This window comes from Doryrhamphus excisus, chromosome 18 (assembly GCF_030265055.1).
Source record: "Doryrhamphus excisus isolate RoL2022-K1 chromosome 18, RoL_Dexc_1.0, whole genome shotgun sequence".
In the NCBI taxonomy this organism is placed as follows: domain Eukaryota; kingdom Metazoa; phylum Chordata; class Actinopteri; order Syngnathiformes; family Syngnathidae; genus Doryrhamphus; species Doryrhamphus excisus.
The window spans coordinates 801,549-829,007 of record NC_080483.1 but is presented as its reverse complement, the minus strand read 5'-3'; the positions used below and the strand labels follow the sequence as shown (position 1 = coordinate 829,007).

Below are 27,459 nucleotides of genomic sequence, written 5' to 3'. Positions count from 1 at the left end.
CTGGGTACATGATACCATACAGCATCCATATCAAACTTGCGCGGGGCCGCACTAACATTAAACTTTCATATCAAGGGCGGGGGCCTCAAACTAGTGTCGTGCGGGCCACATTTGGCCCGCGGGCAGCGTGTTTGAAACCCCTGGTCTTGAGACACATGCTAACTCGCAAACTAGAGAGCTAGCGACCTAAACGGTAGCCTTCGAGTTATTTCCTTTCTACTTAAATAGCCAAAAACTTACCACTTCCACACGGATAGGGAGGATAACTATTAACAGTTATTTAACCTTTAACATGAACATGAATCAAACGTAATCATTTTTTCTGGGTACATGATACCATACAGCATCCATATCAAACTAACATTAAACTTTCATATCAAGGCGGGGGTCTCAAACTAGTGTCCTGCGTGCCACATTTGGCCCGCGGGCAGCGTGTTTGAAACCCCTGGTCTTGAGACACATGCTAACTCGCAAACTAGAGAGCTAGCGACCTAAACGGTAGCCTTCGAGTTATTTCCTTTCAACTTAAATAGCCAAAAACTTACCACTTCCACACGGATAGGGAGGATAACTATTAACAGTTATTTAACCTTTAACATGAACATGAATCAAACGTAATCATTTTTTCTGGGTACATGATACCATACAGCATCCATAGCAAACATTAAACTTTCATATCAAGGCGGGGGCCTCAAACTAGTGTCCTGCGGGCCACATTTGGCCCACGGGCCGCGTGTTTGAGACCCCGGGATTAGAGTGACGGCCGTATTTCTGATTGCCGCGTACGTCTGATTGGCTAGCAGATGTTTTTGTGTCTTATGGTTCAGCAACCACTTAGAATGTTGACCACAAATTCAGGAGATCAGGAAGATCTGGGTTTGATTCTGCGCTTGGGCATCTCTGTGTAGACTTTGCACGTTCTCCCCTTGTGGGCGTGGGTTTTCCCACGGTATCATCTTCAAACTTGGTCAGATTTTAATGATTGAATCTACTTGTTTCCTCCACTTGGACACTTGGAGTTGTTACTGACCTTTGCTTTAACGGAGTCCCATTATGTTCTGGGAGTCTTTATGTTCTCCATATACTGCATCTATTACCCAGAAATGTGTTTCGTTTCATTTTAAGGAAGCTTTTCAACTGTGAGGCAGTGACCCACCCGGGTGCCGATTCACTAATTCACCCTCTTTGGGACTAACTTGGTCCACTATTGTCATTTGGCTGCAGGATGTCTACATGGAAGCAGAATGATTGTTCAACATGGTTCTATGAATGAAAGTCAACCTGTAACCATGCAGGTCTCTTTTTAGGTAAATTGGTGGGGATTCGCACCATTCGAGGGTGAGTGTGTTTACCCGCCAACCCCGCATCGGGTGTGGCATGCACCCAGAGGTGTGTTTAATTCGACATAATGTTCCAGACCCGAGGGCTGTTGGAACTTGTGGGCACATTTTCACATTCACACAAGCGTCTTTACATATGTAAACAATCTGTCTTGACGTCGGAGTTGACAGCTGATGGATACGTTTGAATTCAGATCTGGTCTGGTGCGTGGAGACGTTTTGGTACCAGAGTGGGGAAGGTAGGTGATTTTTAAAATCGGGGGTTTTCAGCGTGTTCAACTTTATAGAAATAAAACGTCTTTTTCAAACTAGCTAAGCCAGGGGTCGGCAACCCGCGCCCGCTGAAACGCCCGAGTGAGGAAAATGTTCATTTTTTTTAAAAGAGTTAAAAATATCTGACTTTCTGTAAGACTGTGAATGTATCATAGTTGATTTATGACTGCTCACTGGATGAGCGCTAGGAAGGGACGGGTAATAAATAACTTTTTACACCGCGGTCAGCGAACCATTCATTTATCCACCAAAAAGAAACATCTCAGAATTGTTAGGGATGTTCTGATGACGATTTTATGCTGCTGATACCGATCCCGATATTCCATAGGTGAAATTGAGCGATACCAATAGCGATCCCATAGATGCAGTGTAAATGTTTACATGTAGTGTTAGCTATATTGGGGTCACCAAGGTTACTTCCTGTGAGAGATACTTAGTCAAAATAAATGGCCAACATTTATTTTCATAGCTTATTTCAAGCCAAACAAAGCCAATATTGTGGTTTTACCAGGACACTAGACATGCCGGTATCCACATCTCACATTTTTGTATTCATTTCTATTCTTCTACACACAACCAAAGTTCCTCCTGCATGAGTACATTATGGAGGCTAACTAGTTAGCTCATCCGTCCCTGCAGAGATCCTGTAGTCTGCGCAATGTGATGTAAAAAAAAGAATAATGATGTATAAAAGTGACTGTAGGGGTGTTATTTCATGTCCACAGGGCTCTAATAATGGTGAAAGGTAAACGTGAAGTCATAAACAGGTTTTCTGTGCTGTAACTATGGAAAAATATTTTGTTGATTCGTATTGAATTCTAGTTGGTGGAAATTCACTTACCACAGTGGGGTCTGGAACCAATGAACCGCTATAAAGGAGGGGTGTGCTTGTCAGTGGGAGGTGAATCCAAACACTGGTAGATGTCTTCCACTCATCGTGACTGATCATGACTCATCATGACTGATCATGACTGATCATGACTGATCATGACTGGTCATGACTGGTCATGACCAGTCATGACTCATTATGACTGATCATGACTGATTATGACTGATCATGACTGATCATGACTCATTATGACTGATCATGACTCATCATGACTCATAATGACTCATTATGACTGACTGATCATGACTCATTATGACTGATCATGACTGATCATGACCTATTATGACTGACTGATCATGACTGATCATGACTCGTCATGACTCATTATGACTGATCATGACTCATCATGACTCATCATGACTGATCATGATTGATCATGACTCATCATGACTGATCATGACTGATCATGACTCATTATTACTGATCATGACTCATCAGGACTCATTATGACTGATCATGACTCATCATGACTGATCATGACTGATCATGACTCATCACGACTCATCACGATTGATCATGACTCATTATGACTGATCATGACTCATTATGACTGATCATGACTCATCACGATTGATCATGACTCATCATGACTGATCATGACTGATCATGACTCATTATTACTGATCATGACGAGTCATGACGAGTCATGACTCATTATGACTGACTGATCATGACTCATTATGACTTATCATGACTCATCATGACTGATCATGACTGATCATGACTCATTATGACTGATCATGACTCATCATGACTGATCATGACTAATCATGACTCATCACGATTGATCATGACTGATTATGACTGATCATGACTCATTATGACTGATCATGACTCATTATGACTGATCATGACTGATCATGACTCATCACGATTGATCATGACTGATTGACTGATCATGACTCATTATGACTGATCATGACTCATCACGATTGATCATGACTCATCATGACTGATCATGACCTATTATGACTGACTCATCATGACTGATCATGACTCATTATGACTGATCATGACTGATTATGACTCATTATTACTGATCATGACTGATCATGACTGATTATTACTGATCATGACTGATCATGACTCATCATGACTGATCATGACTGATCATGACTGATCATGACTCATTATGACTGATCATGACTGATTATGACTCATTATTACTGATCATGACTGATCATGACTCATCATGACTGATCATGACTGATCATGACTGATCATGACTCATCATGACTGATCATGACTGATTATGACTGATCATGACTCATCAGGACTGATCATGACTGAGTCTTGGCCATCTCAAGATGTTTTATGACGCTGGAGACGCTGGTGATGCTTCCTTCCTTCGTGTGAACATAAAGCATCTCTGCAATGCCCGTGCTAAATGGAATTAGCTGATGGGAATCATGGGGTCAAAGGTCACCGCCCCCTCACAAAGGCTACACCCCCAGTGCACTCAAACAAACGCACAATGATTACCGTTAATATCCACTAGTTTCATATCAGTCACGGATTAGGGGACCCCCCCCGCCCCACGTGACAACCAGGCCAGGTCCCACACTGTGCTTCCATCGCCCCCACCGTGCACCCTTTCTTCTTCTTGCATGCGTGCGATGAGCGGGGGGGGGGGGTGGTGACCAGCGGTGGATGCCAACAGAGGGTGGCGCTTTGTTTTGGGTGCACATGACTGAGAGAGGACAGCTCTGGTATTACGCAACAGTTGGCAGGTTAAAAGCCCCCCCATTGTTGTGGCTAATACTTTCCTCTGTGGCTGTCACTGCTTTCCTTTGTGTCGACTCGCTGGTCATGCAGCCTTTGTCTTCACTTCACTTCGCAACCTGGGCTCAGACGACCACGGGGAGGAAACAGAGCTGCTTCTGTTGTTTTTGGTGGCCCTCAGGGCTCCAACTCGGGCTATCTTCAGTGTTGTGCTTTCCAGAGATGCTGTAAGCACACCAACGGCAGCTCATGGGGTCCAATGTGCGGCCCTGGGGCCACTTCTGACCTGCATCTTGTTTTTCATTCACCATGGGAACACATTCATTCATTCATTCATCTACCGCTTTTCCTCATGAGGGTCGCGGGGGGTGCTGGAGCCTATCCCAGCTGTCTTCGGGCGAGAGGCGGGGTACACCCTGGACTGGTCGCCAGCCAATCACAGGGCACATATAGACAAACAACCATTCACACTCACATTCATACCTATGGACAATTTGGAGTGGCTAATTAACCTAGCATGTTTTTGGAATGTGGGAGGAAACCGGAATACCCGGAGAAAACCCACGCATGCACGGGGAGAACATGCAAACTCCACACAGAGATGGCCGAGGATGGAATTGAACTTGGGTCTCCTAGCTGTGAAGCCTGTGTGCTAACCACTCATCCACTGTGCAGCCCTGGTTCAGTATATTTTTCATCAAAATAGTAGTCATGGCAAAATGTTGTGTTGCTGCTGGATGTTCACAGTATCCGAGTGATACTTTCGTGGGGGTGCTGGAGCCTATCCAAGCTGTCTTTGGATGAGAGGCGGGGTCCACCCTGGACTGGTCGCCAGCCAATCACAGAACACATATAGACAAACAACCATTCACACTCACATTCATACCTATGGACAATTTGGAGTGGCTAATTAACCTAGCATGTTTTTGGAATGTGGGAGGAAACCGGAGTACCCGGAGAAAACCCACAGGGAGAACATGCAAACTCCACACAGAGATGGCCGAGGGTGGGAATTGAACCCTGGTCTCCTAGCTGTGAGGTCTGCGCACTAACCACCAAAACCGCCGTGCCGCCCACATAAATTCATATTATAGGAAAATTAATTTACCTTTTTTGTAGCATAGAGTTTAAAAAGTTGAAAAAATAAAGTTCAAATATTAAGCCAAAAATATTATAAAAAGATGTTGAAAAAAGTTGTAATTTACCAAGCAAAAAAATTAATTTTACCAGAATAACATCATTCTCTTATAACACTGTTGTACATAACAACTGTTATAACCCCCCGCCCCCAGAAGAAGCTGTAATTTTTATGGGCATAAAGTCCAAATATTATGGAATAATATTATATAATATTATGGAAAAAAATTCTTAGGAAAAAACTGATAAATGAAGAAAAGTGGAGGACAGCGCCCTGGGTTTGAACCTCTAGCCCGCGGACTTGTGAGATTGGAGGCTTTTGAATGCGGAGAAGTAACCTTTGAGCTAAACCTCCACTCCCGTGTTGGTAATCAGTGATTAGCTTAAACACGCTCACGATCGCAAAGCCACGCCTCGTGTGTCACCTATGAGGCATAGGCCACCCGTGGCCTCCCGGGGGCGCCAAAGAGTCTGGAAAAAAATACACCTTCTGTATAATTACTGTATTAACTTTTCTAATGGAAAAGCTCACAATGATAAAAATATAAAGCAATGCCCAATAAATATTATAGCAATCCTCTGTTTAAGGCACTTCATTGGTTCCAGACTAGAAAAACAAACCCCCACCAAGCACCATAGTTGCCCCCCATATACGTACGTACGTGTTTCTTTCATATTTTTTTTCCCCCAAGTGCTCATTTTTTTATCGAGTTCTATGCACAAATGCCCTAAATGGTCTGATCTCAATGCAATGTTAAAGAATCCTTAAAAAATTCCCGGTTCCAGATCCGGATCCCATTTCCGAAGAATCCTGAAAAATTCATCCAAATCCATTCTAAACTTTTGTAGTTATTTTGAATACAAACAAACCTGTTTGACTTTCTCAATATGGTTTTTGACATTATTAGAGCCCGGTAGACATGAAGTAGCACCCCTATAGTCACCTTTATATTCCTATTATTTACTATTTGTTTACATCAAATTGTGCAGGGAATGGGATCACTGCAGGGACATGAGGAAGAAGAACAAATAAGCCCAAAACTTTGACCACTTCCACACAGAGAGGAGAACTTTTTTTCACTCAACCTCAGCCGTGACATGTGGGCTCGGCACGTTCGGTAGACAGTCTCCATGCAGTATGAAAAACAAATCATGTGCAAACTGTCTAAATCAATCTAAATGGTTGTATATGTAATTTATAATTATCATTATTGTTAGTTATGATTATTAGTAAACATTGTAAAGCGCAGCTGGTAGAGTGCTTGGATCCACACCCAGATATTGGTTGGTTCAATTCTTGATTTGAGCTCAAACTACTAATATACTCCTACGTTCATTCTAAGTTTTAGCGTATTTCCACAGCATTTCAGTCCAGCTTCGGATTCCAAACAGCTCCTGTGTTCATTGTAAAGTTTCAGTTTCGTTTTGGCTTTTCAGCATTCACATGTAATATCTGCTTTATTTATTTATTAGATTGTATGTTTTACAAATTCTATTTTACTTTGGTCATGATGTAAATCAGGGGTCTCAAACTCAATTTAATTGGGGGCCACTGGAGCTCAGGTCTGGGTAAGGCTGGGCCGCATCAGGTTTTCCAAAAAAAAAACTGGATTTATTAAAAACAGAAAAATATCCAAAGTTTTTTTGTGCTTTTTTCTGTGTGCCACATTTGGCCCGCGGGCCGCATGTTTGAAACCCCTGGTCTTGAGACACATGCAAACTCGCAAACTAGAGAGCTAGCGACCTAAACGGTAGCCTCCGAGTTATTTCCTTTCAACTTAAATAGCCAAAAACTTACCACTTCCACACGGATAGGGAGGATAACTATTAACAGTTATTTAACCTTTAACATGAACATGAATCAAACGTAATCATTTTTTCTGGGTACATGATACCATACAGCATCCATATCAAACTTTTGCGGGGGACGCACTAACATTAAACTTTCATATCAAGGCGGGGACCTCAAACTAGTGTCCTGCGTGCCACATTTGGCCCGCGGGCCGCGTGTTTGAAACCCCTGGTCTTGAGACACATGCTAACTCGCAAACTAGAGAGCTAGCGACCTAAACGGTAGCCTTCGAGTTATTTCCTTTCTACTTAAATAGCCAAAAACTTACCACTTCCACACGGATAGGGAGGATAACTATTAACAGTTATTTAACCTTTAACATGAACATGAATCAAACGTAATCATTTTTTCTGGGTACATGATACCATACAGCATCCATATCAAACTTAATATTAAACTTTCATATCAAGGCGGGGGCCTCAAACTAGTGTCCTGCGTGCCACATTTGGCCCGCGGGCCGCGTGTTTGAAGCCCCTGGTCTTGAGACACATGCTAACTCGCAAACTAGAGAGCTAGCGACCTAAACGGTAGCCTTCGAGTTGTTTCCTTTCAACTTAAATAGCCCAAAACTTACCACTTCCACACGGATAGGGAGGATAACTATTAACAGTTATTTAACCTTTAACATGAACATGAATCAAACGTAATCATTTTTTTCTGGGTACATGATACCATACAGCATCCATATCAAACTTAATATTAAACTTTCATATCAAGGCGGGGGCCTCAAACTAGTGTCCTGCGTGCCACATTTGGCCCGCGGGCCGCGTGTTTGAAACCCCTGGTCTTGAGACACATGCTAACTCGCAAACTAGAGAGCTAGCCACCTAAACGTTAGCCTTCGAGTTGTTTCCTTTCAACTTAAATAGCCAAAAACTTACCACTTCCACACGGATAGGGAGGATAACTATTAACAGTTATTTAACCTTTAACATGAACATGAATCAAACGTAATCATTTTTTCTGGGTACATGATACCATACAGCATCCATATCAAACTTAATATTAAACTTTCATATCAAGGCGGGGGCCTCAAACTAGTGTCCTGCGTGCCACATTTGGCCCGCGGGCCGCGTGTTTGAAACCCCTGGTCTTGAGACACAGGCTAACTCGCAAACTAGAGAGCTAGCGACCTAAACGGTAGCCTTCGAGTTATTTCCTTTCAACTTTAATAGCCAAAAACGTACCACTTCCACACGGATAGGGAGGATAACTATTAACAGTTATTTAACCTTTAACATGAACATGAATCAAACGTAATCATTTTTTCTGGGTACATGATACCATACAGCATCCATATCAAACTTAATATTAAACTTTCATATCAAGGCGGGGGCCTCAAACTAGTGTCCTGCGGGCCACATTTGGCCCGCGGGCCGGGTGTTTGCTAACTCGCAAACTAGAGAGCTAGCGACCTAAACGGTAGCCTTCGAGTTGTTTCCTTTCAACTTAAATAGCCAAAAACTTACCACTTCCACACGGATAGGGAGGATAACTATTAACAGTTATTTAACCTTTAACATGAACATGAATCAAACGTAATCATTTTTTCTGGGTACATGATACCATACAGCATCCATATCAAACATTAAACTTTCATATCAAGGCGGGGGCCTCAAACTAGTGTCCTGCGTGCCACATTTGGCCCGCGGGCCGCATGTTTGAGACCCCTGATGTAAATGGTCGATCGTTTTGAGTGCTCCGTGATGTACTTTCATGTGCACGTTCTCCCTGACGGGAACAATCATCAGACTCGAGTGTTGCCTGTTGATGTCAAGCATTAGCACATCCTTTGTGTGCGACACGTCGCGGCGTTAAAGCCGGGCCTCGTCGCTCGCCTGTTGCTATTTTTGGTACGCAAGAGATGCGTCTTAATCTGATCAGCTCTTATCACCCAGAGCGTGCAGGTCTACGCTTTGACGTTTGGCGTTTTGCAATAAAAGGGAATATTCCCTGATGGATTCGATTAGCTGCTCATCAGTCAAATGGTGAGCGTGTTTACGTAATCTCTTAATCTGCAGGAAATCTCTTTCTGATCAGAGGAAGGAATTTGCACGAGTTGCCGTTTGGCGTCAGAACGCTTTGCCGACTGTATGTAGTGCCGTTCACAAGTCTATTATCGGCATCGCGGGTGTCTGACTTGCGTCTGATTTGTCGTCCATCCAACGACAACAACAACAATCAGCGATTGTCGTCATGCGTCCAGCGGGAACAGTCGTAATTTGATGATTGTCTTCGGAAGACCACACGGGATGAATCACACTCAGGTATCACTCGAGGAATAACAATCAACAAAACCGCCCCGGAGCTGACGTCTCTCAGCACAATAGCTTGCGTCATCGGGCCAAAATCGAAACGCGCTAGCAAAACCCCGAGTGAGGATTTGAATCACGGGGCTCGCCTGCCCCGCCATGAAAAGACTTTTTACTCCCACCGTGTGGTTTACTCACCAAGGGAGAGCACTGAAAGACCAGCTTTAGGACTTGGTCACTCCTATTGGCTCGTGGGCCACAAACGCACGTCTGAGGAAGATTTATGTATGCTCATCCTGTCAGTCTGCTTGTGTTCCGCAGCGTTCGATGACGCATTTAGGAAAGAAAATAAACAGAGAGAATGACAAAGAGAGAGAGAGAATGAGTGATCCTGGCAGACGTGCACGCATTTTAATCTCCACTAATCATTTGGTGCGTTACAGATTTGCATTGAAATCACATACAGTCGTCCCTTATTGAAGTAGGATTCAATATTGCATAAAAAAACCCATTTATGACTTGCTAACTGGATGCTAACTGCATTTTGTTGCCCTGTACCAGTGACATGAGCAATAACAATAAAGTTGAATCTAATCTAATCTAATCTAAATGAAAATTTTAACATTATCAGCACCACCAAAATTACCACTTCCACATGAAATGAGAGGAGATTTTTTTTTTTTTTAATTGGACGAATAATAGCGTAAAATAACCACCTAGTTTCCTTGTCATTTTTTGGAAAAATCACATTGATGAAAAAGTTCTAATATTAAAATCTTACAAAAAGAGAATAATTCTGAACTCCTTTAGAGCAGCTACACACAATAACCCGCACAGAAAGCTTTCTAGATTTCCTAGAACAGGGGTCTCAAATTCAATTTACTTGGGGGCCACTGGAGCTTGGGTCTGGGTGAGACTGGGCCGCATCAGGTTTTCCAAAAATAACCCAAAAAAACGCATTTATTAAAAACAAAAAAATAAAAAAAACTTTGCTTTGGTTCCAATTTTCTACAATAAAAGCTCTGATAAAACATTCCACTGTTCTCAAATATCTTACTTTTTATTTTTCTACACAAAATAAGATGAAAAATAAATAAATAAACAAATCAAGAATAAAGAAAATCAATCAATCAGTAATAAATAAATATAATAATAATAATAAAAAGTTAAGAAAGCACATATAGTTGGTGGGTAGACAAATGATTTTTTTCATATTAAAATGAACAAAGCATTATTAGAGCCCTGTAGACATGACAAAACACGACTATAGTCACATTTATACTCTTTTTATTTACAACATATTGCGCAACTGCAGGGTCTTGAGACACATGCTAACTCGCAAACTAGAGAGCTAGCCACCTAAACGGTAGCCTTCAAGTTATTTCCTTTCAACTTAAATAGCCAAAAACTTACCACTTCCACACGGATAGGGAGGATAACTATTAACAGTTATTTAACCTTTAACATGAACATGAATCAAACGTAATCATTTTTTCTGGGTACATGATACCATACAGCATCCATATCAAACTTAATATTAAACTTTCATGTCGAGGCGGGGGCCTCAAACTAGTGTCCTGCGGGCCACATGTGGCCCGCGGGCCGCGTGTTTGAGACCCCTGGTCTTGAGACACATGCTAACTCGCAAACTAGAGAGCTAGCGACCTAAACGGTAGCCTCCAAGTTATTTCCTTTCAACTTAAATAGCCAAAAACTTACCACTTCCACACGGATAGGGAGGATAACTATTAACAGTTATTTAACCTTTAACATGAACATGAATCAAACGTAATCATTTTTTCTGGGTACATGATACCATACAGCATCCATATCAAACTTAATATTAAACTTTCATATCAAGGCGGGGGCCTCAAACTAGTGTCCTGCGGGCCACATTTGGCCCGCGGGCCGGGTGTTTGAGACCCCTGTTCTAGAATGAACACCTATTCCAGCTGTATTTCCCTGGATGTCCAAAATTTATTTTGGATTTTTGGCCACATGTGGCCCGTGGGTCGCATGTTTGAGACCCCTGATGTACTTTCTAATTTTGTGAGATATATCGGTATAGCTACACCGTGTTCCAGGAATAGGTGCAGAATCTGGAAGATCTAGAAAGCTTTCTGTGCCGGTTATCATAGTGGCTGCTCTTCAGTCCACAACTCGACACAAAGGCTAAAAAAAAATAAAAACATGCGCTATTGTTGCGGCTGTAACCAACACCAAGATGGCGTTCGCCCGCTTGCTATTCAGCCCCCGCTATGGAACACATTTATAGCAACATACAAGTCTGATTTATTACTTACATGCCTTATTCGCTCTTATTATGTCTACTATATAGAGTTATAGGGGTGCTATTTAATATCTTGAGAGCTCTAATAATGTTAAAAGGGCCTAAGCAGGTTTTCTATGAAAATCTATAAATAAGGAATTCAATTTTTTTTAAATTGTACTTCTGACTGAGTGACAGGTCGAGCTATGAGCCCCACCAATCAATCTGTGTCGCCGGGGGTGGGGGGGCCATTGAGGTGGCACCTTGTCGCCGGACGCCCCATCGACTATTGTCCCGGAACGGCTTCCCCTCTTCTTTCTGAGATTTGTAGACCCCGTGAGTGGCAGCGTGGTTCTGTGCTGTGATTTGTCCCGTGTGAGGGGGGCGGGGGGGGGCATCGCCGCCGTCAGCAACTCCGCCACAACCGCGCTGGGATAAAGAAGCGTGGCATTTGCTGAGTCCGAGGTGACGGCTTTTCAATTAGTGCCCAGGAAAATAATGTTTTTGTTTTTTTTTTTTCCCCCGTTCTGGAGTGGCCATGCCAACCGCAGCCAAAAGGGGGGGGGGGCCCCCCGGCGGTATAATGATGCCTGGCACAATGGTACCACTGTTACCCAACCTGTTCCCAGGAAACGGCACAACATGCGCTATTGTGCGCTGTGCTTTGCCGCTCCGCCACGTTGCCCGGGTTGAACCGCAGACACGGCGATCCTTGGCGATCCCTGCCGATCCGTGCCGATCCGTGCCGATTCCCGACTGTGCAGCGACGCGGTCGGTGTGCCGCTTTTACAGGAAATGATAAATGAAGCCTCGCTTGTATTCAGGTTTGCTCTGCTAATATTCCACAAAGATACATTAAAGCAAATTCTGTGGAGCGGAAGAACCCCCGCAGTGGTAAAGACGGATGAGTGCTTGCCAGGAATGGTGCTACAGACCCCCCCCGCCCCCCTCCTCCATTTATTCTTGCGACGTCGAACCCCCTCCTCTTTAAACAAGAGGACCTAGAGAAAAGCGTCAAGCGTAAAAGAGACAAAGCGGAGACAGCTGAAACTGGTTGGTAGCTGGTCCTAGCTGGTTCTCATCTTCGTGGGTGGGTGGGGGTGGGGGGTTGGGGGGGTGGCATCCTGCGTTATGGCCTTCAGGAGTGCTTATACAGCACACAGCAAAGGCTCCATTCAGTGGTAGCCAGCTGGGGGGGGGTTGTGGTGTGAAGCCTCCAGGAGAAGCATGTCAGAGGAGCCTTTCTGAGCCCCACCAAGACATCCCCGCGGGGGCCCCCCCACAGGAAATAGCCGACTTAAGTCAAAGTCTCTTCTTCCATCTTGTCACTTGACATGTCAATTAGGATCGGATTTCTCAACACATCCGTTCATTTTTTTCATGCTGATAAATATTCATTTTCATAAGGAAATACGTTTTGCTAGCTATGTCCATCCATCCATCCATCCATCCATTTTCCAGACTTCCCGGTCCCCGGCCACCTCCTCCAGGACACCAAGGCGTTCCCAGGCTGTTAGCTAAGTTTTCCTATAAAAGTTTGTTGCTCTTTGTCACAAATACAAACACAACCAGTCAGTTGTAATATTAATCTTTATTGTAATATTTGTTTATTCGATATCCACTTGATCTCTGTATGGCAGAATGTGAATAATAATAATAATAATAATAATAATAATAATAATAATAATAATAATAATAATAATAATAATACTTTTTATTTTTCTGCACAAAATAAGATGAAAAATAAATAAACAAATCAAGAATAAAGAAAATCAATCAATCAGTAATAAATAAATATAATAATAATAATAAAAAGTTAATAAAGCACATATAGTTGGTGGGTAGACAAATGATTTTTTTCATATTAAAATGAACAAAGCATTATTAGAGCCCTGTAGACATGACAAAACACGACTATAGTCACATTTATACTCTTTTTATTTACAACATATTGCGCAACTGCAGGGTCTCGAGACACATGCTAACTCGCAAACTAGAGAGCTAGCCACCTAAACGGTAGCCTTCAAGTTATTTCCTTTCAACTTAAATACCCAAAAACTTACCACTTCCACACTTCCACACTTCCACATACACAACCAGTCAGTTGTGAATTATTTCTTTATTGTAATATTTGTTTATTCGATTATTATTATTATTAGTATAATAATAATAATAATAATATAATAATAATAATAATAATAATAATAATAATAATAATAATAATAATAATAATAATAATAATAATAATAATAATAATAATAATAATAATTATTATTATTATTATTATTATTATTATTATTATTATTATTATTATTATTATTAATAATATTAATAATAATAATAATAATAATAATACATTTTATTTGTATAGCGCTTTTCAAAACACTGCAAAGACACTTTACAGCAGGGGTCTCAAACTCGCGGCCCGCGGGCCAAATGCGGCACACAGGACGCTACTTTGAGGCCCGCCACCTTGATATGAAAGTTTAATGTTTGATATGGATGCTGTATGGTATCATGTACCCAGAAACGACAGCTTAAAGCTAAGTCATTGTATTAGCATGAAGCTACAGGCTTATGACGCTGGGTTCAAATAAATATAGGAAATGATTTGGAATAAAAGTGTAAATCATAAATCAAGTCATAAGATAAAGCAGCTCATTAAACATGTGGTTAAAGTTACGACGCTGCTAACCAGATGGAAGCGAGTACGATGCTAACTTGCTAATTGGGTCAAATTATGAGGTTTCATTAATGCTCATGTTAAAGGTTAAATAACTGTTAATACTGTTCATTTGAATATGAAAAATAATAATTTGTCTACCCACCAACTATATGTGGTTTCTTATGTTTTTATTATTTTCTGTTTTATAATTATTTTATTTATTTATTACTGATTTATTTATTTATTTTCTTTATTCTTGATTTGTTTATTTATTTATTTTTACTTATTTTGTATAGAAAAATAATAATAATAATAATAATAATTATTGTTATTATATTTTTTTAAATTATTAATAATTATAATTATAATAAAAAAATAGAAAAATAAAAAAAGATATTGGAGAACAGTGGAATGTTTTATCAGAGCTTTTATTGTGGAAACCCGGAACCAAAACACTGAAAAAAGGGGAGGGTATAGCAGAAGCAAAAGCATGTATTTATTATATAATTGTTAATATATATATATATATATATATATATAATATTTCTTGTTAATATGAATATATTGTAGTTTATTAAGGGTTTTGGAAGGTGTACCGTAGAGAATACTGTTGCAGATGATGTGGCACTCTGCTTCCTGCACACCTTGCAATCCAACCTAACTTGGTGTTCCCGGCTTTAGCAACATTGTCGCTATGGCAACCAAGTGAAAGATTTGAGATTTGTCACGAAAGCAAAAAAATATTTGTGTCAAAGTGAAAGTTATGCTTGAAATGTATCTTTTCGCATATGCTTCTTTTTGTCGGGAGCTGATATTTCCCTGAAACTTTTCTACGTTCTACTGCTGATTACTTTCTGATTACGTGGCAGTCTAATCTTTGTTTTGGTAGGTTCCATGTTTTCATTTCCATAGAAGACAAAGATCAGTCAAAATGGTGGAATAAAAGTGGAATATAATATTAATATTTCCAAGTAATTGCATTTGAAATGAATGATTATTTTCTTCATCCAGCTAATTTGATCATTTTCCCATTTTCCCAGATCTCCCAGCTCCAACTGAAACTGGTTTCTGCAGCCACCTCCTTTGCGTCCAAAGACATCCAGAGAAGACATGAGTGAGGACAAACCTGCCGAGAGTGCGGAAAGCTCCCCCGCTGAGATGAACGCCATTCCTAACGGGAAAGGTCACAAGACGGGGGATGAGATCTCCGCTTTGGCCAAAACGTCACCTGCAGAAGATGGACCCAAGTGAGTACGCGTCAGGGTCACGTGTGTCCGTCGGCTTATGATGCAGCCTCGTCACCATAGCAACCGGCCCGTAACTGCAGGGTGTAGGGCATAAACCCTGGAAGAGTGAATACTGGATGATGGAACTGGGGGGCGTGCCTTTAAGCAATCATTAACCTTCTCAACGCACACTGATCGGAAACAGATAAGGAGTATTTACACCTTTTTTTACCCACAAAATTACAACTTTATTTAGTTTCTCAAAAAAAAAAAACAATTAAAAAATATTTAAACTCTATGCTACTAAAATGACATCATTTTTCCTCATAATATACACATCTTTTCTCCTAAAATTACGACTTTTTTCTTGGTATATAACGTTTTTTTTATATGTACACTTTATTCTCGTAAAAAATACTTTACACTTTTTCCCATTTCTGCTGTTGATTTAAGTCAGTAAGACGAGTCCCAAGTCTTTTATTGCAAATCTCAAGTCAAGTCACAAGTCTTTAATTGCAAATCTCAAGTCAAGTCACAAGTCTTTAATTGCAAATCTCAAGTCAGGTCTCAAGTCTTTAATTGCAAGTCTCAAGTCAAGTCACAAGTCTTTAATTGCAACTCTCAAGTCAGGTCTCAAGTCTTTAATCGCAAGTCTCAAGTCAAGTCACAAGTCTTTAATTGCAACTCTCAAGTCAGGTCTCAAGTCTTTAATTGCAAGTCTCAAGTCAAGTCACAAGTCTTTAATTGCAAATCTCAAGTCAAGTCACAAGTCTTTAATTGCAAATCTCAAGTCAAGTCACAAGTCTTTAGTAGCAAAACTCAAGTCAGCTGTCAAGTCTTTAATCGCAAGTCTCAAGTCAAGTTACAAGTCTTTAATCGCAAGTCTCAAGTCAAGTTACAAGTCTTTAATTCCAAATCTCAAGTCAGGTCTCAAGTCTTTAATCGCAAGTCTCAAGTCAAGTTACAAGTCTTTAATTCCAAATCTCAAGTCTTTAATCGCAAGTCTCGAGTCAAGCTACAAGTCTTTAATCGCAAGTCTCGAGTCAAGTCGTATCATGACTATCATTATATCATGACTATCATTATATCATGACTATCATTATATCATGACTATCATTATATCATGGCTATCATTATATCATGACTGTCATTATATCATGACTATCATCGTATCATGACTATCATTGTATCATGACTATCATTATATCATGACTATCATCATATCATGACTGCCATTATATCATGACTATCATCATATCATGACTATCATCATATCATGACTATCATTATATCATGACTATCATTATATCATGACTGTCATTATATCATGACTATCATTATATCATGACTATCATTATATCATGACTGTCATTATATCATGACTATCATTATATCATGACTATCATTATATCATGACTATCATTATATCATGACTATCATCATATCATGACTATCATTATATCATGACTATCATTATATCATGACTATCATCATATCATGACTATCATCATATCATGACTATCATTATATCATGACTATCATTATATCATGACTATCATTATATCATGACTATCATTATATCATGACTATCATCATATCATGACTATCATCATATCATGACTATCATCATATCATGACTATCATCATATCATGACTGTCATCATATCATGACTGTCATTATATCATGACTATCATTATATCATGACTGCCATTATATCATGACTGTCATTATATCATGACTATCATTATATCATGACTATCATTATATCATGACTATCATCATATCATGACTATCATTATATCATGACTATCATCATATCATGACTATCATTATATCATGACTATCATTATATCATGACTATCATCGTATCATGACTGTCATTGTATCATGACTATCATTATATCATGACTATCATTATATCATGACTATCATTATATCATGACTGTCATTATATCATGACTATCATTATATCATGACTATCATTATATCATGACTATCATTATATCATGATTGTCCAGAACCTGATTGTTGTAAGAGATTCCCAACCGTTCCTTATTTCCTCCCTGACCTCCACACAGAAGCGAGAACACGGAGGCCAACCTCCCAGAGGGCCAGGAGTGCTTATCAGGCGGCGACAGTAAGAACACCACAACATTTACCGATGTAAGGTGGTCATAGAGTCAAGTCCAAGTCCAAGTCCGACACATGCGTGTTGCATCACCGGCCGTGTTGTCCCCTTCTTCTAGTTTGAAGGGAAAACCTCATTCGGGATGTCCGTCTTCAATTTGGGCAACGCTATCATGGGAAGCGGAATCCTGGGATTGGCGTACGCCATGGCCAACACGGGAGTGGTTCTCTTTTTGTAAGTATGTTTGGTCTTTAAGATCTTTTTAAGAACTATTTAAGATGCTACGTTAGGTCATGATACGGGACTTTGTGCTTGGCGACAGTGGCTTCGGCCAGGTTAGGAATGCAGCGTGTCGGAACGCTACGAGCCGGACAATAGCGACCCGAGTGTGTGAGATTGTCAGCTGATCTGTCCTCCCACTGCCACTCCACCCACTAAAGTCCTGCACCTCAAGTCGGCTCGGCATTCCTCCACTTTGACCCGCACGGAAATAACAAACTCTTGATTGTCTCAGCGTCCCTGGCAGACAATAAGGACCTTGTTGATATTTCGGACTGCCTAGCATGCTATTTATAGCCATTGGGTCCGCAATACACAATCAGCCCGTTGGTGGTGTAATGGTACAGCTGCTGCCTTTTGAGGCACAGGGACAGGTTTGGCGACATAGGTGGAACCGACTTAAGTGACTTCCAGTTTGTATGAAAATATATAACATGTTTACCACCTTAATAAATAGTACATTTTGTACATTATTAGAGCCCTCTAGACATGAAATAACACCCCTATAGTCACCTTTACACCCCTATTACTCAATATAGTAGACACAATAACACACATTAGGCATTTTAACTTGGTAACCACCTTACTAAGTACATTTTTAACATTATTAGAGCCCTCCAGACATGAAGTAACACCCCTACAGTCATTGAGTAACACCTGTATTACTCAATGTAGTAGACACAATAAGCATATTAGGCATTATAACTTGGTAACCACATTACTAAGTACATTTTGTACATTATTAGAGCCCTCTAGACATGAAGTAACACCCCTACAGTCACCTTTACACCCGTATTACTCAATATAGTAGACACAATAACACACATTAGGCATTTTAACTTGTTTACCACCTTACTAAATACATGTCTAACATTATTAGAGCCCTCTAGACATGAAGTAACACCCCTACAGTCACATTTACACCCCTATTACTCAATATAATAGACACAATAACACACATTAGGCATTATAACTTGTTTACCACCTTCCGAAATATATTTTTAACATTATTAGAGCCCTCTAGACATGAAATAACAACCCTATAGTCACATTTACACCCCTATTACTCAATATAGTAGACACAATAACACACATTAGGCATTTTAACTTGTTTACCACCTTACTAAATATATTTCAAACATTATTAGAGCCCTCTAGACATGAAATAACACCCCTATAGCAACATTTACACCACTATTACTCAATATAGTAGACACAATAACACACATTAGGCTTTTTAACTTGTTTACCACCTTACTAAATATATTTATAACATTATTAGAGCCCTCTAGACATGAAGTAACACCCCTACAGTCACCTTTACACCTGTATTACTCAATGTAGTAGACACGATAAGCATATTAGGCATTATAACTTGGTAACCACATTACTAAGTACATTTTTAACATTATTAGAGCCCTGTAGACATGAAGTAACACCCCTATAGTCACATTTACACCTGTATTACTCAATATAGTAGACACAATAACACACATAAGGCATTATAACCTGTTTACCACCTTACTAAATATATTTCTAACATTATTAGAGCCCTCTAGACATGAAGTAACACCCCTACAGTCACCTTTACGCCCGTATTACTCAATGTAGTAGACACAATAACACACATTAGGCATTATAACTTGTTTACCACCTTACTAAATATATTTCTAACATTATTAGAGCCCTCTAGACATGAAGTAGCACCCCTACAGTCACCTTTACACCCGTATTACTCAATATAGTAGACACAATAACACACATTAGGCATTATAACTTGTTTACCACCTTACTAAATACATTTCTAACATTATTAGAGCCCTCTAGACATGAAATAACACCCCTATAGTCACATTTACACCCCTATTACTCAATATAGTAGACACAATAACACACATTAGGCATTATAACTTGTTTACCACCTTACTAAATCCATTTCTAACATTATTAGAGCCCTCTAGACATGAAGTAACACCCCTACAGTCACATTTACACCCCTATTACTCAATATAATAGACACAATAACACACATTAGGCATTATAACTTGTTTGCCACCTTACTTAATACATGTCTAACATTATTAGAGCCCTCTAGACATGAAGTAACACCCCTACAGTCACATTTACACTCCTATTACTCAATATAGTAGACACAATAACACACATTAGGCATTATAACTTGTTTACCACCTTACTAGATATATTTCTAACATTATTAGAGCCCTCTAGACATGAAGTAACACCCCTACAGTCATTGAGTAACACCTGTATTACTCAATGTAGTAGACACAATAAGCATATTAGGCATTATAACTTGTTTACCACCTTACTAAATATATTTTTAACATTATTAGAGCCCTGTAGACATGAAGTAACACCCCTACAGTCACATTTACACTCCTATTACTCAATGTAGTAGACACAATAACACACATTAGGCATTATAACTTGTTTACCACCTTACTAAATATATTTCTAACATTATTAGAGCCCTCTAGACATGAAGTAACACCCCTACAGTCACATTTACACCCGTGTTACTCAATATAGTAGACACAGTAACACACATTAGGCATTATAACTTGTTTACCACCTTACTAAATATATTTATAACATTATTAGAGCCCTCTAGACATGAAGTAACACCCCTACAGTCACCTTTACACCTGTATTACTCAATATAGTAGACACAATAACACACATTAGGCATTTTAACTTGTTTACCACCTTACTAAATACATTTCTAACATTATTAGAGCCCTCTAGACATGAAGTAACACCCCTACAGTCACCTTTACACCTGTATTACTCAATATAGTAGACACAATAAGCATATTAGGCATTATAACTTGGTAACCACATTACTAAGTACATTTTTAACATTATTAGAGCCCTGTAGACATGAAGTAACACCCCTATAGTAACATTTACACCCCTATTACTCAATATAGTAGACACAATAACACACATTAGGCATTATAACTTGGTAACCACCTTACTAAGTACATTTTTTACATTATTAGAGCCCTCTAGACATGAAATAACACCCCTATAGTCACATTTACACCCCTATTACTCAATATAGTAGACACAATAACACACATTAGGCATTTTAACTTGTTTACCACCTTACTAAATACATGTCTAACATTATTAGAGCCCTCTAGACATGAAGTAACACCCCTACAGTCACATTTACACTCCTATTACTCAATATAGTAGACACAATAACACACATTAGGCATTATAACTTGGTAACCACCTTACTAAGTACATTTTTTACATTATTAGAGCCCTCTAGACATGAAATAACACCCCTACAGTCACATTTACACCTCTATTACTCAATGTAGTAGACACAATAACACACATTAGGCATTTTAACTTGTTTACCACCTTACTAAATATATTTCGAACATTATTAGAGCCCTCTAGACATGAAATAACACCCCTACAGTCACATTTAGACCCGTATTACTCAATATAGTAGACACAATAACACACATTAGGCATTATAACTTGTTTGCCACCTTACTAAATAGTACATTTTTTACATTATTAGAGCCCTCTAGACATGAAGTAACACCCCTATAGTCACCTTTACACCCGTATTACTCAATATAGTAGACACAATAACACACATTAGGCATTTTAACTTCTTTACCACCTTACTAAATATATTTATAACATTATTAGAGCCCTCCAGACATGAAGTAACACCCCTACAGTCACATTTACACTCCTGTATGGGTTTTAACAATACTGATGTGATGTGTTGTAGCCACAATTCGAGATAATAAGGCATTTTGGGCACAAAACAAACTGTTTACCACCATTGAAATATGCTGTTAGAGCCATCTAGAAGTGAAATAACACCCCTATAGTCGCTTTGACGCTACTTTGGCCAATACTGTACTGCTGTCCAATGCAAGCCAGTCAAATCGTGAATCAGTAAAAGATGGCCGCAGGAGGAAGATTACGCTTGGATTTTCCCGTCAATCTCGGCGTTGCATTCGGGTTCCTTTTGAAAAGGTCCATCTGCCGTGCGAGGTTGACTTAAGTGTGGCGGAGGGCAGAGGGCACCAACTTGATCAGCTGCAGTAACAATCCAAAGATAAAGGCGATCCGCCATGGGGGGGGGGGCTTCCACAGCTGCGTCAATAGCCGACACGGCCAAGCGCGGTGCTGGCAGAGACGTCGAGTACATGTGTCACGTTAGCGATGCTAACAATTCTCTTCCTTCTTGGTCTGTTTCAGGGTTCTCCTTACGGGGGTGGCCCTACTTTCCTCATATTCCATTCATTTACTGCTCAAGTCTTCCGGTATTGTAGGTATGTCTGTTTCCTGTTTGCTGCTTCCTTCCTCTGACATCAGAAGATGAAAGGTTCAAAAAAATAAAATGCTGGAGTCTATCCCAGCTGTCTTCAGGCAAGAGGCGGGGTACACCCTGGACTGGTGGCCAGCCAATCACAGGGCACATATAGACAAACAACCATTCACACTCACATTCATACCTATGGACAATTTGGAGTGGCTAATTAACCTAGCATGTTTTTGGAATGTGGGAGGAAACCGGAGTACCCGGAGAAAACCCACGCATGCACATGCAAACTCCACACAGAGATGGCAGAGGGTGGGGAAAGACAAAATAAGAAGCCAAAAAGTTACCACTTCCACACAAAATAGGAGGATAACTCATTAATTTTCTACCGCTTATGCTCACAAGGATCGCAGGGGCTGGAGCCTATCCCAGCTGTCTTTGTGTGAGAGGCGGGGTCCACTCTGGACTGGTGGCCAGCCAATCACAGGGCACATATAGACAAACAACCATTCACACTCACATTCATACCTATGGACAATTTGGAGTGGCTAATTAACCTAGCATGTTTTTGGAATGTGGGAGGAAACCGGAGTACCCGCAGAAAACCCACGCATGCACGTGGAGAACATGCAAAGATGGAATTGAACTCGGGTTTCCGAGCTGTGAAGCCTGCGTGATAACCACTCAAACACAGTGCAGCCCAGAAAGCATATTTATACATAAAAATATGTATTAATACTTGATATTGTAAAATGAAAAACAAACTTAAAATGCTTAAAATGGGAAAACCATAAAACCTTCTCTTAAAATGGGTCATCCCATTATGACCCTACTGGGCTAAATCCCGGAAAAGTGGTACATTTCCATGGATTTGACGTCTAAACTGTGTTAAAGGTATCCGTGCTTATGAGCAGCTGGGCTACCGAGCGTTTGGCACTCCCGGGAAGATGGCGGCGGGCATCGCCATCACGCTGCAGAACATCGGCGGTGAGGTCACACACCTTTGAAAAACGTTCCTGCGGTTCTATCCCGCCCTTCACCGTGCGCCTCTTCCCATTCCGCAGCCATGTCCAGTTATCTGTACATCGTCAAGTACGAGTTCCCGCTGGTCATTCAGGCCTTCCTCAAGGTGGACAAGCCTGCAGGGTGAGTAAAGAACCGATGTTAGTTAGCATTTTGGCTAGTAGCATCACGCGGTGAACATCTCGCGGAACACCATCTTGTCATTCCGACATTCCACACGTCAGCTGTGATAGTAAACCCCCAGGAGGAGAACAACGCGGCAAAAACCGGGAAAACCGTCGCGTGAAAACACGGCTACGCTCCACGTAGTATTAAGATTTCATTCCCATTATATTCCGACTTTATTCCCATAATATTATGACTTTATTCCCATAGTATTACGACTTTATTCCCATAGTATTACAACTTTACTCCCATAATATTACAACTTTATTCCTATACTGTTCGGACTTTATTCCCATAATATTACAACTTTATTTCCACTGTATTCAGACTTCATTCCCATAATATTGTGACTTTATTCCCATAATATTACAACTCTATTCCCATAACGTCACAACTTTATTCCCATAGTATGACTTATGACTTTATTCCCATAGTATTCAGACCTTATTCCCATAGTATTACGACTTTATTCCCATAATATTCAGACTTTTTTCCCATTGTATTCAGATTTCATTCCCATAATATTCCGACTTTATTCCCATAGTATTATGACTTTATTCCCAGAATATTACGACCTCATTCCTATACTATTATTGCTTTGTTCCTATAATATTATGACTTTGTTGCTGTAATATCACAATTTTATTCCCATAATATTATGACTTTATTCCCATAACGTTACAACTTTATTCCCATAATATTATGACTTTATTCCTATACTATTACGACTTTAGTCCCATAATATTACAACTTTATTCCTATACTATTACGACTTTATTCCCTCATTATTACAACTTTATTCCTATACTATTACGACTTTATTCCCATAATATTACAACTTTATTCCTATACTATTATGACTTTATTCCCACATTATTACAACTTTATTCCTATACTATTACGACTTTAGTCCCATAATATTACAACTTTATTCCTATACTATTATGACTTTATTCCCACATTATTACAACTTTATTCCTATACTATTACGACTTTAGTCCCATAATATTACAACTTTATTCCTATACTATTATGACTTTATTCCCACATTATTACAACTTTATTCCTATACTATTACGACTTTAGTCCCATAATATTACAACTTTATTCCTATACTATTATGACTTTATTCCCACATTATTACAACTTTATTCCTATACTATTACGACTTTAGTCCCATAATATTACAACTTTATTCCTATACTTTTATGACTTTATTCCCACATTATTACAACTTTATTCCTATACTATTACGACTTTAGCCCCATAATATTACAACTTTATTCCTATACTATTATGACTTTATTCCCACATTATTACAACTTTATTCCTATACTATTATGACTTTATTCCCACATTATTACAACTTTATTCCTATACTATTACGACTTTAGTCCCATAATATTACAACTTTATTCCTATACTATTATGACTTTATTCCCACATTATTACAACTTTATTCCTATACTATTACGACTTTAGTCCCATAATATTACCGTAGGATGTCAGCGACCGTACGCGGGTGGCCGTGCACGCAAACAAAATGGCGTCTGTTTCACTCTCGGCCCACTTAAAGCTCTGCTGGGCTCATCAAACACAGTGTGGAATCATCCAGCGCAGTACTAGACTGCGACCACTAGAGGCGCTCTTGATTGGGTCTAGCTCTCAAGTACAGTTTATACAGTGTAGTATTCTACACTGACCACTAGGTGTCAGTAATATCACTGTAATGTTGGCTGATTGAGACAAGCACAACCATTCTAAAACTCAACGTGTTTGTAGACAACACGATGTCCGCAGCGGGAATGCCTTGGCACCGCTTCTCCGGGCGGCATTCTTATGCTCAGTATACGCCGCCGCCGTGGAAACAGGAGTTCAGAACATCACGAGATTTTCCCATAAATGAAAAAGAACATTTAAGTCGTAGACTAGCCAAGTCTAGTGGTGGTAAGAGTTCAAGAAAGCAGTTGATTTAATGGGGGATGTATGTATACTGGAATACCGGAATACGGGAATACCGGAATACTGGAAGTATCAGGCATGTATGTTTGAATCTGTGTTTTTATCACACGTTCTAGCCTTGTGTGTGTGTGTGTGTGTGTGGTGTAATCAGTGAAAGATTGTGTCCCTGGACCAGATGGCCAGAGGGCAGGATGTCAACGGGATAGATGAGCCTCCATGTTTTGGAGACATACACACACATGTGTGCGTGTGCGTGTGTGTGTGTGTGTGTGTGCAGCAGAGACAAGATGGCTAGAGGCCAACAGATGTTGTATCCATGCAATTTTCCCACTCAGTAGAGAAGAAGAATGAATCACCCCCCCCAAGTGACGCAATCTAAAAATACCCCCTTGTTGGCAGCAAGTCGTGCCACTTTGTGCCAAACGTCCCTTTTCCCTCCAAATGTTTAAAAGTGGAAGTGGGGTAGACCCAAGTGCCCCCCCCCCCCCCCCCCCCCCCCCCCCCCCCCCACGGATGCTTTAGTCAGACACGGTGTTTGTATTCCTGGGGGTCTTTACTTTAGTCTTTGTGTGTCTCTCCAGGGAATGGTACCTGAACGGGAACTACCTGGTGGTCATCATATCTGTGGCTGTCATCTTGCCGCTGGCGCTCATGAAGCAGCTGGGTGAGTCGTCCTCCATCACGGCCATCACGGCCATCACGGCCATCACGGCCATCACGGCGCACGCTTGCCTCCAACATGGAGGACAAACGGAAGGACTCGTTCATATTTTGGACACACGCTAAGAAGTTAGATGCTGTAGATTTGATTTATGTATCATATTTGTCAAAAGCATATTATTCATATCGACTGTTTGGACTTATCATTACTATCATATTATGACTTTATTCCCATAATATTGCAACTCTATTCCCATAACGTTACAACTTTATTCCCATAATATTACAACTTTATTCCTATACTATTACGACTTTATTCCCATAATATTACAACTTTATTCCTATAGTATTACGACTTTATTCCCATAATATTACAACTTTATTCCTATAGTATTACGACTTTATTCCCATAATATTACAACTTTATTCCTATAGTATTACGACTTTATTCCCATAATATTACAACTTTATTCCTATAGTATTACGACTTTATTCCCATAATATTACAACTTTATTCCCATAATATTACAATTTTATTCCCATAATATTACAACTTTATTCCTATACTGTTACGACTTTATTCCCATTGTATTACAACTTTATTCCAATAATATTACTATTTTATTCCCATAATATTACAACTTTATTCCCATAATATCATGACTTTATTCCCATAATCTTACAACTCTATTCCCATAACGTTACAACTTTATTCCCATTATATTATGACTTTATTCCTATACTATTATGACTTTATTCCCATAATATTACAAATTTATTCCCATAACATTACAACTTTATTCCTATACTATTACGGCTTTATTCCCATAATATTACAACTTTATTCCCATAATATTACAATTTTATTCCCATAATATTACAACTTTATTCCTATACTGTTACGACTTTATTCCCACTGTATTACAACTTTATTCCAATAATATTACTATTTTATTCCCATAATATCATGACTTTATTCCCATAATATTACAACTCTATTCCCATAACGTTACAACTTTATTCCCATTATATTATGACTTTATTCCTATACTGTTACGACTTTATTCCCATTGTATTACAACTTTATTCCAATAATATTACAATTTTATTCCCATAATATTACAACTTTATTCCCATAATATCATGACTTTATTCCCATAATATTACAACTCTATTCCCATAATATTACAACTCTATTCCCATAACGTTACAACTTTATTCCCATAATATTATGACTCTATTCCCATAGTATTCAGACCTTATTCCCATAGTATTACGACTTTATTCCCAGAATA

General features: G+C 39.6%; 1 protein-coding gene across 2 annotated transcripts in view; it reads left to right on the top strand.

Moving 5' to 3' along the window:
* Positions 1 to 27,459, top strand: part of LOC131106578 (sodium-coupled neutral amino acid transporter 3-like) — a 45,293-nt gene that overhangs the window by 3,580 nt on the left and 14,254 nt on the right. For both annotated transcript variants that reach the window (XM_058055779.1, XM_058055778.1), the window contains exons 2-8: positions 15,440 to 15,646; positions 17,705 to 17,789; positions 17,873 to 17,988; positions 22,291 to 22,364; positions 23,249 to 23,341; positions 23,419 to 23,500; positions 26,086 to 26,168. In XM_058055779.1, the coding sequence (XP_057911762.1) occupies positions 15,510 to 15,646; positions 17,705 to 17,789; positions 17,873 to 17,988; positions 22,291 to 22,364; positions 23,249 to 23,341; positions 23,419 to 23,500; positions 26,086 to 26,168 (670 nt within the window). In that variant the 5' untranslated portion in view covers positions 15,440 to 15,509. The remainder of the gene's footprint in view (positions 1 to 15,439; positions 15,647 to 17,704; positions 17,790 to 17,872; positions 17,989 to 22,290; positions 22,365 to 23,248; positions 23,342 to 23,418; positions 23,501 to 26,085; positions 26,169 to 27,459) is intronic.